The sequence below is a fragment of the Tamandua tetradactyla genome, chromosome 7 (genome assembly GCF_023851605.1).
Source record: "Tamandua tetradactyla isolate mTamTet1 chromosome 7, mTamTet1.pri, whole genome shotgun sequence".
Lineage (NCBI taxonomy): Eukaryota > Metazoa > Chordata > Mammalia > Pilosa > Myrmecophagidae > Tamandua > Tamandua tetradactyla.
The window spans coordinates 173984744-173998075 of NC_135333.1; the positions used below are offsets into that span (position 1 = coordinate 173984744).

The 13332-nt window shown below is 42.9% G+C and overlaps 1 protein-coding gene across 1 annotated transcript in view; it reads right to left on the reverse strand.

Moving 5' to 3' along the window:
* LOC143642882 (putative tetratricopeptide repeat protein 41) overlaps window positions 1–13332 on the reverse strand; it is a 53964-nt gene that overhangs the window by 32862 nt on the left and 7770 nt on the right. Inside the window, 1 exon segment of the mRNA XM_077111838.1 lies at window positions 12561–12694. Coding sequence (XP_076967953.1) covers window positions 12561–12694 — 134 coding nt within the window.

Sequence of the window (13332 nt, forward strand, 5' to 3'; positions counted from 1 at the left end):
TTCCCCAGGGGAGGGGTGAAGCCCAACTCAGGTGGAATCCCTCCCTCAAGGAATTTAGACCCCAGGGCTTGGTAATTTGAAACCATTAAAACCAGCCTACAACCTCTCCTCTGTCTCACCATGCCCCCAGCAGGGAGAGTCTGCCAAAGTTAAAGGTACTGCATCATCTTACACTGGTGCGACCTGCAGGCAGACAAGTGCTACATACTGGGAAGGATAAGAAAGACAGAGTCCAGAGACTTCACAGGAAAGTCTTCAACCTGCTGGGTCTCACCCTCAGGGAAAACCGACGCAGGTGACTCTTTCCTCCTGATAGGAGGCCAGTTTGGTCTGGGAAAATCTGGCTGGGGTCTATAATATCTAAGTAGACCCTCCTAAGGGTGAGGGGGAAAAGGCACCATACAAGCAGGGCAAAAAATGAGAAAACAAGAACTGAAAAATTCTTCTTTGTTAAACAAAACTTAAGCTAGAGGTCCAGATAAAGCTGAACTGAATGTCAAAGAACAGATAGACAACAAATTCATCCAGCAAGAAACCCCTAGGTAAAAGAAGTGAAAACAATCTCCAGAAAAAAACTAATTAAGGTAATTAAATGTCTAGACGCCAGCAAAAAATAACAAATCACACCAGGAAAAATTGAAGATATGGCCCAGTCAAAGGAACACAATTCAAATGACATACAGGAGCTGAAACAATTAATTCAGAATATACAAACAGACATGGAAAACCTCATCAAAAACCAAATCAATGAATTGAGGGAGGATTTAAAGAAGGAAAGGAATGAACAAAAAGAAGAAATCGAAAGTCTGAAAAAACAAATCACAGAACTTATGGGAATCAAAGGCAAGGTAGAAGAGATGAAAAAAACAACTGAAACCTACAATGGTAGATTTCGAGAGACAGAACTTAGGATTAGTGAACTGGAGGACAGGACATCTGAAATCCAGCAAGAAAAAGAAAATATAGAGGAAAAAATGGAAAAATATGAGCATGGACTCAGGGAATTGAATGACAATATGAAGTGCATGAATATACGTGTTGTGAGTATCCCAGAAGGAGCAGAGAAGGGAAAAGGAGGAGAAAAACTAATGGAGGAAATTATCATTGAAAATTTACCAACTCTTATGAGAGACTTAGAATTACAGATCCAAGAAGTGCAGCGTACCCCAGAGAGATCCAAATAGACGTACTCCAAGACATTTACTAATCAGACTGTCAGAGGTCAAAGAGAAAGAGAGAATCTTGAAAGCAGCGAGAGAAAAGCAATCCATCACATATAAGGGAAACCCAATAAGACCATGCGCAGATCTCTCAGCAGAAACCATGGAGGCAAGAAGACAGTGGGATGATATATTTAAATTATTAAAAGAGAAAAACTGCCAACCAAGAATTCTATATCCAGCAAAATTGTCCTTCAAAAATGAGGGAGAAATTAAAACATTTTCAGACAAAAAAATCACTGAGAGAATTTGTGACCAAGAGACCAACTCTGCAAGAAATACTAAAGGGAGCACTAGAGACAGATACGAAGACAGAAGAGAGAGGTGTGGAGAAGAGTGTAGAAAGGAAGACTATGAGTAAAGGTAAAAAGAAGGAAAATTAGATATGACATATAAAATCCAGAAGGCAAAATAGTAGAAGAAAGTACTACCCATGCAGTAATTACACTGAATGTTAATGGATTAAACTCTCCAATCAAAAGATATAGTCTGGCAGAATGGATTAGAGAACAGGACCCATCTATATGCTGTCTCTACTCAAAGGACATGAGGGCAAGGACACAAATGGACATTTGCACACCAATGTTTATAGCAGCATTATTTACAATTACCAAGAGATGGAAGCAGCCAAAATGTCCATCAACAGACAGTTGGCTAAACAAACTGTGGCATTTACATAAGATGGAATATTATGCAGCTTTAAAACATAATAAAGTTATGAAGCATGTAACAACATGAATGGACCTTAAGGACATTATGCTGAGATTAGCCAGAAACAAAAGAACAAATACTGTATGATCTCACTGATATGAACTGACATTAGTGAATAAACTTGGAATATTTTGTTGGTAATAGAGACCATCAGGAGATAGAAATAGGGTAAGATATTGGGTAATTGGAATTAAAGGGATACAGATTGTGCAACAGACTGAATATAAAAACTCAGAAATGGACAGCACAACATTACCTAACTGTAATACAATTATGTTAAAACACTGAATGAAGCTGAACATGAGAATGATTGAGGGAGGAGGGCTGGGGCATAAATGAAATCACAAAGAAAGATAGACGATAAAGATTGAGATGGTATAATCTAGGAATGCTTAGAGTGTATAATGATAGTGACTAAATGTACAAATTTAAAAAACGTTTTTGCATGAGGAAGAACAAAAGAATGTCATTACTGCAGTGTGCTGAAAATAGATGGTAATTAATATTTTAAAATTTCAACTTATGTGTGAGACTGAAGCAAAAAATGTTTATTTGGTACAAATTTATACTTTGACTAGTGCATCTCCTAATATAACTTATGTAGATAGTTGGTTAAACACCTTAAGTACATGGAACTTTGTATAGGACATGAGATTTTTTGGTTTGTCCAGGTGATGCCCCGATGAATCCCAGAGTGATTTGATCAGTAAGTGGAAAAGTATTTGCAAAGTCCCCTTCAGGAAATGGTGAGAACAGGGGAAAACTCAACTTCCCCAAGTTGAATGCTCGATATTCTCACAAGCAGTGTGGGCAACCAAAGCTATAGGCTGAGCCCCCAGTCTTGGGGTATATTCATATGAAACTTAACCCCACAGGGGATAGGTCAAGCCTACTTAAAATTAGGCCTAAGAGTCACCCCCAAGAGAGCCTCTTTTGTTTCTCAGATGCGGCCTCTCTCTCCAGCCAACACAAAAAGCAAACTCACCACCCTCCCCCTGTCTACGTGGGACATGACTCCCAGGGGTGTGGATCTTCCTGGCAATGTGGGACAGAAATCCCAGAATGAGCTGAGATTCAGCATCAAGGGATTGAGAAAAACTCTAGAATGAGCTGAGACCCAGCATCAAGGAATTGAGAAAACCTTCTCGACCAAAAGGGGGAAGAGTGAAATGAGACAAAGTGTCAATGGCTGAGAGATTCCAAACAGAGTTGAGAGGTTATCTTGGAGGTTATTCTTATGCATTAAGTAGATATCACCTTGTTAACCAAAATGTAATGGAGAGGCTGGAGGGAACTGCCTGAAAATGTAGAGCTGTGTTCCAGTAGCCATGTTTCCTGATGATGATTGTATAATGATATGGCTTTCACAATGTGACTGTGTGATTGTGAAAACCTTGTGTCTGATGCTCCTTTTGTCTACCTTGTCAACAGATGAGTAGAACATATGGAATAAAAATAAATAATAGGGGGAACAAATGTTAAAATAAATTTAGTTTGAAATGCTAGTGATCAATGAAAGGGAAGGGAAAGGGGTATGGTATGTAAATTTTTTTTCTTGTTTTTGTTTTATTTTTCTGTTGTCTTTTTATTTCTTTTTCTGAATTGATGTAAATTTTCTTGGAAATGATCATGATGATGAATATGCAACTATGTGATGATATTGTGAATTGCTGAGTGTATGTGTTGGGAATGTTTGTGTTTCTTTCTTGTAATTTTTTTTAATTAATAAAAAATTTTTTTAAAAACATGGCTTTTCTAGGGGACATACATCCTTTCAAACAAGCACAGTGATGGATTGCTTTTCTCTTGCTGCTTTCAAGATTCTGTTTCTCTTTGACATCTGACATTCTGATTAGTAAGTGTCTTGGAGTATGTCTACTTGGATTTATTCTCTTTGGGGTGCGCTGCACTTCTTGGATCTGTAATTTTAAGTCTTTCATAAGAGTTAGGAAATTTTCAGTGATAATTTCCTCCATTAGTTTTTCTCTTTCTTTTCCCTTCTCTTCTCCTTCTGGGACACCCACAACACGTACATTCATGTGCTTCATGTTGTCATTCAATTCCCTGAGTCCATGCTCATATTTTTCCATTCTTTTCCCTACATTTTCTTTTGCTTATTGGATTTCAGATGTCCCGTCCTCCAGTTCACTAATCCTATCTTCTGCCTCTTGAAATCTGACATTGTAGGTTTCCATTGTTTTTTCATCTCTTCTACTGTAACTTTCATTTTCATAAGTTCTGTGATTTGTTTTTTCAGACTTTTGATTTCTTCTTTTCGTTCATTCCTTGCCTTCTTTATATCCTCCCTCAAATTACTGATTTAATTTCTGATGGGTTTCCATGTCTGTTTGAACATTCTGAATTGTTTCAACTCGTGTATCTCATTTGAATTGTTGGTTTGTTCCTTTGACTGAGCCATATCTTCAGTCTTCCTAGTTATTTTCCTTCGTTATTTTTTGCTGGTGTCTAGGCATTTAATTACCTTAAGCAGTTTATTCTGGAGATTGTTTTTACTTTTTTTTACAAGGATTTTCTTGCTGGATGACTTTGCTGCCTATCTGTTCTTTGACATTCAGTTCAGCTTATTCTGGATCTCCGGCTTAGGTTTTGTTTAACAGATCAGAATTTTTCAGTTTTGGTTTTCTTTTTTCTTGCCCTGCTTGTATGGTGCCATTAGGAGGGTCTACTTAGGTATTATAGACCACAGGCAGATTTTCTCAGACCAAATTGGCCTCCTGTCAGGGGGAAAGAGTCACCTGCATCAATTTTCCCTGAAGGTGAGACCCAGCAGATCGAAAGGCTTTCCTACGAAGCCTCTGGATTCTCCGTTTTTCCTATCCTGCCCAATATGTGGCGCTTGTCTGCCTGTAGGTCCCACCAGCATAAGGTGATGCAGTACCTTTAACTACAGCAGACTCTCCCTGCTGGGGCATGGTGGAGACAGAGAAAAGGTTGTAGTCTGGTTTTAATTGCTTCACTTTTCTAGACCCTGGGGTCTGAACTCCTTGAGGGAGGGAACCCACCTGAGCTGGGCCCCACCCCCCTCCTGGGGAAGGCACAGGCTCCAGACAAGCTTTCCAACAAGTTTAATTCTGCCTATGCCTGGGGCAGTGGAGCCCAAGAAGCCTTGCAGCTGTATACAAAGAGCAGTCAAGCCGTAGAAACACAGCCACCAAAATAAAAGAGAAAAATCCTTTTCAGAGCAGAACCCCTGTTCCTTGGGTTTGCCAATCAAGAGCTTAAGTTGGTACATTGCTCTGTGTATCTCCAGGTCCTATGTACCTCGTCCTTTCCTTCAAGGCCCAGACCTTTTCAGATCCAAAAAAGCATCTGTTCTTGTTTTTTCCTTTTCTTTTTCCGTCAGCCCTGCCCCTTCTGCACCAGGGCAAAAAACAGCGACCTCGGCTTTTACTTGAGGTTCGGCTGAGCTGGGGGCCTATTTTTAGTAGTCAGAATTTGTTAATTAATTTCACAATTGCAGCTTGGTTGTGCTTAGCCCCTGCTCCAGGTAAAGTCTCTTTCCTTTCCCCTCTGGGAAGCAGCCTGTGGGGAAGGGGTGCTGGCCGCCATGCTTGGGGAATCCACTGTTCTGGGTGGGCTCACAGCCAGTCCACCTGGCCCAGACTGGGGTACCCTGTGTATCCTGTCACTGATGTGGCCCCAGCAGTTCTGTATTGTTCCTGGCTCTGGAGGACAAACTAAATCCCACACCTCACTAAGCCACCATCTTGGCCTTCCTCTCTATAGACTTGTTTTAATTGGGACTTTTTCTCAGCCTTAGAACTGTAAAGTAGCAACTTATTAAATTCCCCTTTTAAAAGCCATTCTGTTTCTGGTATACTGCATTCCGGCAGCTAGCAAACTAGAACACCAATTGCTGGATTACTTACTTTTCAGGTGTACACACACAGACTCAGGCGGGGCCCCAACCCTTGGACAGAATGGCACTCAGAGCACAGAGAGGGCGTCGTACACACACAGACTTGGGCTGGGGCTCAAGCCTTGGACAGAATGGCACTCAGAACACAGAGAGGGCGTCGTACAGACACAGACTCGGGCTGGGGCTCAAGCCTTGAACAGAATGGCACTCAGAGCACAGAGAGGGCGTTGTACACACACAGACTCAGGCGGGGGCCCAGCCCTTGGACAGAATGGCACTCAGAACACAGAGAGGTGTCGTACACACACAGACTCGGGCTGGGGCTCAAGCCTTGGACAGAATGGCACTCAGAGCACAGAGAGGGCGTCGTACACACACAGACTCAGGCGGGGGCCCAGCCCTTGGACAGAATGGCACTCAGAACACAGAGAGGTGTCGTACACACACAGACTCGGGCTGGGGCTCAAGCCTTGGACAGAATGGCACTCAGAACACAGAGAGGGCGTCGTACACACACAGACTCGGGCTGGGGCTCAAGCCTTGGACAGAATGGCACTCAGAGCACAGAGAGGGCGTCGTACACACACAGACTCGGGCTGGGGCTCAAGCCTTGGACAGAATGGCACTCGGAGCACAGAGAGGGCATCGTACACACACAGACTCAGGCGGGGGCCCAGCCCTTGGACAGAATGGCACTCGGAGCACAGAGAGGTGTCGTACACACACAGACTCGGGCTGGGGCTCAAGCCTTGGACAGAATGGCACTCAGAACACAGAGAGGGTGTCGAGGCCAGAGCCAGGGGCTGTGCTCTGAAGCCGGCCACAGGGTCTTCAAACCCAGTCCCTGGGACTCAGACCCTGCCCTCAGTTCCCTGCTCACTCCACTTTGGTGACTGGCTCACCCAGTCAAATGTCTGGACCTGAGACCAGAAACTGTTTCTCCCTTCAAAGCTTTAAGCACCCCGGGGTGCTGGCAGGGCAGAACAATGAATTGCCAAGCCTCTAGACCAAAACGGTCGAGTGGCCACAAAACACTCCATCACATGCTTAGCTGCCCTACCAGGGCACCAGGACTTTGGGCACTTCTTACTCTTTATGGCCATCCATGTCCCACCAGATTCGTCAAATAGGTTCTGATACATGGGGTTCTCTGCCTCATGTGCTAACAGTCAACCTATGACACTGGGGTTTCAAAGAGAGAAGGAGTTTATTGCCAGCAAAGCAAGGAAATCAGATGCCCATCGGCTAAAATCTCTCTCCCCAAACTGCAGTAACTGTGAAAGTTTTATAATATCAAAAGACGGGCCAATTTTAGGATAATGAGTATAATGGCTCTATATGATGAATGTAGAGGTGACCTCATTACTGAGCATGTGCAGACTCATGGTTAGGTATTCAGCTACAGAATATTTATAAGAAAACGGCAGGGCATTACAGGTTTAAGTTTAAGCTACTGTGCATGTCAGGCAGACCAGTTTTGGTTAGATCAAGTTTTGTCTAGCAAGATAGTCTAGAAATTGGGGAGGATTAGCTCTGAGCTGATCAAGGTCCTTCATTAATCAACATTAGGGGCTGCCCTTGTTATGACAAGACTCTAAAGTTGTAAAAAAGGATAAGGGGGTACAAGTGGGGCCTGCGTGAGGTTATTGCAACCACAAGATAATGGCTACATGGTTATATAATGACTATCAAAGATCAAGGCACCTGGATTATAGTTCATAATTTCAGTCCTTCCTTTTGGTCATTTTACAGTATGCTAGAAAGTAAGAAAAGCATCTATGTAATGATTCAAAAATCATAATCATTTCTTATTCTTAGCTCCAGGTTCAATACCTAGAGAAAGTAAATTCGTCGAGACAGAACATAGCTTACGTGGTACCGGCTGGGTTGGGGTGGTGGGGGATGGGCATGAGAGAAGAGCTTCTGTTTCTGGTGATGAAGTTCGGCGGCGGCACAGCACTGTGAATGGAATCCACACCACTGAGCTGTACACTCGAAAGTGATTAAGATGGAAAGTTTTTATTATATATTTTACCACAATAAAAAGTTTTTGAAAAGATTTTACTTTGGGGCACCAGGGAGATTCCAAATTTTACTTTGGGGGATCAAGCAGCCTCCTTGCACTAAAAAACCCAAGGACTACCCCCAGCAAGACATGCTGCAGACAAGGAAACAAACAGCAGTTTCATAAATGAGCTGCAAATCCAAACTCACAAAGACAGATGCTAAGAGCAGAAATGATTTATATCTGGGCACAACTCCCACGGGCAGCCCCATACACCATGTGCCCGCGGGGCAGGGGACTGCTGGTCTTGAAAGAGGTCACAGTTCCAGGTCAGCAAGTGGGCAGCTGCGACAGATAACGCACCATTCCAAGCCCATCACATATTACAATGCATGGAACACTTAGAACAAGTGCTTGTTGAATAACAAGTGTGATAGTCTGTATGCCATAGTTGTTTCATTCTGTTTATGAAAAAACAAAACAGGAAGCTGTTGACTTTGTAACTGAGAAGTTAGGATTTAGGGGATGATTATGATCTCTGAATCACTCTACAGATATTCCTTCTCTACTTTCCGGTGTATGAGGGTGGACAGAGGGAAATAATTCAAGTCTCTGAGCTGTAATCCAGCGGCCTTGATCTCTGATAATGATTGGGTAACTTTATCTTGTGCCCTTGTGACTGTAAAAACCCTGTGACTAACCTTCACTGATACCCATTTATCCAGTTATGATCACTACAGACAGCCCCTAATGCTTGTTAATGAAGGGTCTTGAGTAAGCCCACCGCTAACCCAACCCAAGCCCAAAGTTATCCCGATAACAAAAGCTGGATGTAACCAAAATGGGCCCGCCAGACATCCGCCAGACAGACTTTAACCTCTGAGTCACCTGTACCTCATCATAATACTAAAAATCACGTCATCATAAGGCCGCCATTTTCCTACATTGTTCTTGACTAAGCATGTAATCAATCTGCACATGCTCAATCATTAGATCACTTCTAATTACATCATTACCACTCATTCATTATCCTAAAACCTGCCCATCTTTTGATACTATAAAACTATTAGATTTACTGCATGGGGAGACAGATTTTTGATCTGCCTTGTGCCTGGCAATAAAGTCTTTCTCTTTGACAACCCGGGGTCTCGGGAACTGGTCACTGGGCACATTGGGCAAAGAACGTGCTGCCTTTGTGGGTAAGAACCGAGAAGAGGGTGCTGCACAATGACTAGTGCAGGGTGGCACTTCCACTGTAGGGGGCCTAACACTTCCTTTAAAATGACTTATTATAAGGAGCCCCAACTGCATGTGGCTCTGATTTACTCCTTATTTTAGGGAGTCCCTTCAGGTACGCATCCATTTAGATAGAAAATTTCCAATAAAGGTAGGAAAACTAAAATTACTTCTTACATATCGAAGTACAACTGATTCAATGGTCTCGATAAACAGCATATTCTCCATCCCAACAATCCTGCACTTCAAGCGCTGAAGATGCTGGCCTGCTCTCACCATCACCAACTGATGCAAAAGCATGAGAATCCCACATTAACAGATAAATTAACCATCTACAATTCCCAGGAGCCAGAAGGAGACTTTATGTTAAATGGATCAATCAATCGCATGAGATAAAAACAAAAAAAATCATGGCAAGGAATGACATCTTCCCAACAAATACCTGACATAAGCACATTAAAAACTGATAGCAAATCTGTAAGCAGCTGTTTGGGGGGGGAGGGCTGAAAATGATAGGGGAGGGCATTGGACCACACACACGTTCCTTAAGTGCAGCCATGTTTTGTTGGTTAACTGCAGGTATATTACAGAGATGAAATTTAATAACTTAGTGTATACAATACCAATAAAGTGAAAGAGATTCAAAAAATTGAAACGTATTGTAAGGACTTATTTAAGAAGTCATAAAAACACAGCAGTTGCTACTATTACAAATGGCTTTTTGTCTGTCAAAAATCTGGTAACAGATTGTGATATGAAGCCACCTTATACTATTATACTAGTTCCTTTTCCATAAATTTTCTCTGGATTTGCATCTGCATTGTCTGTTTGTAAATAAAAATCCTCTAGCCCCCAAATGTTACTAACACAAAGAATGTATACATACACACATACACCGAAGTCTAAAGCCTGAAAATATTCTTTCCCTGTAAATAACAGGTATTTTAGCCTTTCCCCTCCTCACGCAAACAACCAGGCTGGAAGCGAGCATGTGTTATTGTGAAGTGGAGGGCAAAGAGACATGCTGGGAAAAGCAGTCAGTTTGGCAAGGGTTTTTCAACCTCGGCACTGTAACGAGTTGGCTAATTCTTTGTCATGGGGGTGTCCTGAGCATTTTAAGATGGTTTTGTGTGCTGGGAGAGAAGGCCAGCACACAAAACCATGTTTCTTCTCATGTGACAGAGGAACCCAGATGAAACTAGCTGCCTTCCCTCCGAAGAACTACAAATTTGTAACTAAATAAATTCCCTTTATAGAAGCCAATCCATTTCTGGTGTATTGCATTCCAGAAGTCTTAGCAAATTAAAACAGATTTTGGTACCAGAGGAGTGGGGTGCTACTGAGTTTGCAAATACCAAACATGTTGGAATGGGTTTTTAAATGGATAAGGGGATGATTCTGGAAAAATTGTGAGGAGCTTGACAGAGAAAGCCTAGATTTCTTTGAAGAGACTGTTGGTAAGAAACATGGACTCAAAAGATACTTCCATTGAAGCCTTAGACAGAAATGAGGAATATGTTGTTGCAAATTCAAAGGAAGGCAACCTTCATTTTAAAGTGGCAGAGAATTTGGCAAAATCGAGTCCTGGTGCTGGATGGAAGGGAAATTTGAATGCAACGATCTGGGATACTTGGCTGAGGAGATTTCCAAACTAAATGTGGAAAACACAGCCTGGTTTCTCCTTGCAGCTTGCAGTAAGATGAGACAAGAAAGAGATAAGCTGAGAAGTAAACTTTTGTGTATAAAGAAATCAAAAACTGATGGTTTGGAAAACTCTGGGCTTCCAGAAAGGGAAACCCCAGAGAATGGTACCCCACATGAGGATTTAACCAAACATGGAACCAGTCAGCCATTACAGGGCAAGCCAGGATTGGAGATGAAGTTATCCAGGAAGAATCTATCGAAAGTCCTATTGTCCCATAGTGTGGATCCCTGTATGCTACATGCCAAGTCAACAATTTTTGTGAGACTTCTATAAATGGAATCATTGCCAGTCTGGATTGAAAGGAACAGAAAAGGGGCAGATTGAAGGGAAAATAATCTGAGAGGCAAAACTATAGAAGCTAAGGTCTTAAGCCAAGAAACCTTGGGCCAAGAGAGCGGATCCACCCATGCATGTTGAGAGGGTGAGTTCCCCCAGAGGCAGAAGGCAGGCCTTTTGCCTCAATGTTCAGGAAGAGCTCTGGTGTTCCAGGCCCTGGGGATTGTGGGGGTGCCTGGCTGCCACCACACTATTCTTAAGGGGTTGAACATGTGCCCTGGAGATGAGAATCTGGGTGTCATCCAGATGCTTGAGGAGGGTGAGGCCAAGAAATAGGTCATCTCCCCAGTGTTCCCCAATGTTGCAACCTTCATCCCAGTGTTTGGAGAAAGTAGGGCTGCTGCACAGTCCCTTGGAAAGGGTGGGACTGACACTTTCTAAAGCCCCAAGAATGAACGACTCTCAGACTTTGAAATCTAATAGAGTTTACCCTGCAGGTTTTCAGAACTGTTTAGGTCTGGTGACCCCTGTTTTCCTTCAAATTTCTCCCTATGGCAGTGGGATTATTTACTGTATGATTACTCCTTCTTTGTATATTGGAAGCAGATAACTTGCTCTACGTTCACAGGTCCACAGCCAGAGGAGAACTTTGCTTTAGGACAGACTATGCCTATAACTGACTTTGATGATTTTTGAGTTGGTACTGTATTTTTATTGTTACTGAAATGATTTAGAGCTTCTGTGATAATGTGATGAAATGAATGCATTTTGTATATGGAAAGATTTGGTACACTGTATGCAAGACAGATAAGGATTGTTAGCTGAAGAAAATATGTCTGCTATTGTTTTCTATTTAGAGATTAAGTATAGTTTAAGGTGATATGTATAGTTGCCAAGTTGATAAGGGGTGGGCACTGTAGTAGTAGGTTCAGGTATCAACTTGGCCAGGTTATGGTGTACAGTTGTTCTGTTGATGTGGACTTAAATCATCAGCACATGAATCAGCTAATTACATCTGCAGTCGGCTGAGAACCTTCCATAATGAGCCACATTTACTTCAATTAGCTGGAGGCTTAAAAGGAGCCTCAGCATAGCTCAGCACAGCTCAGCACAGCTCAGCACAGCTCAGAGCTCAGAGCCAACACAGACCCAGACGTTTGAAGATGAAGAGAGGAAACATCCCAGGGAAAGTCTTTAGAACCCAGATGCCAGGAGAGGTCAGAAGACATCACTGTGTGCCTTCCCATTTGACCGAGGAACCCAGATGAAAGTTAGCTGCCTTCCCTCCAAAGAACTGTAAATTTGTAACTAAACAAATTCCCTTTATAGAAGCCAGTCCATTTCTGGTGTGTTGCATTCCAGCAGCCTTAGCAAACTAAACACCAAGGAAGGGAAGCAAAAAAGTTGGGCATATTTGGAGGAGGAGTTACATTTCAAAAATGAAGACTTTTTTCAACAAGCAAAGACTATGGGAGGAAAACGGAGAAAATGCACCTGCTGATGACAGAAATGGGTTAAAGAAGTTACCTAATTTACACAAGGTATCACTTAGGCTGATGTTCAGCTTCTTCCTGATGCGTGAGGAGTTGTCCAGAGCTGCAGCATTTTCCTTTATTTTAATCACTTGTTTATAATATTCAATCACTTGCTTCCTTTGGAATCTAGAAAAGACAAATTTAGTTACAGTTTAGCACTGAACTTTGCGAATGAGGAGGGGAGATGGAGAGTGCAGAAGGCCCCTCATGAAGGGCTCTGAGCATAAACCTAAGGTTGGGGGACTTCAATATGAAAGGTTTTTTTCACTGAAAGATTGATGGAGTTGAAGCTGAACTTTGGAAAATTTGCCTGGGTGGATGTGTGGAGAATAAACTGAAGCAGGTGAGGCTCTAGGCAGGGATGCCAGTTAGTCCAGAGGGAAAATGGTGAAGGTATGAGTGACTGCAATGACCACCAAGGGAAAGGAGACTTGCTAGGGTCAGGTATCAGATGGAATGTGGTGGTGGTGATGGTGGTGATGGTGATGCTGGTGGTGGTGGTCGTGGTGGTGATGGTGGTGATGGTGGTGATGGTGATGCTGGTGGTGGTGGTCGTGGTGGTGATGGTGGTGATGGTGGTGATGGTGATGCTGGTGGTGGTGGTCGTGGTGGTGATGGTGGTGATGGTGGTGATGGTGGTGGTGGTGGTGATGGTGGTGATGGTGGTGATGGTGGTGGTGGTGGTGGTGGTGGTGGTGTGGTGAAGGTGGTGGTGGTGGTGGTGGTGGTGGTGGTGGTGGTGTGGTGAAGGTGGTGGTGGTGAT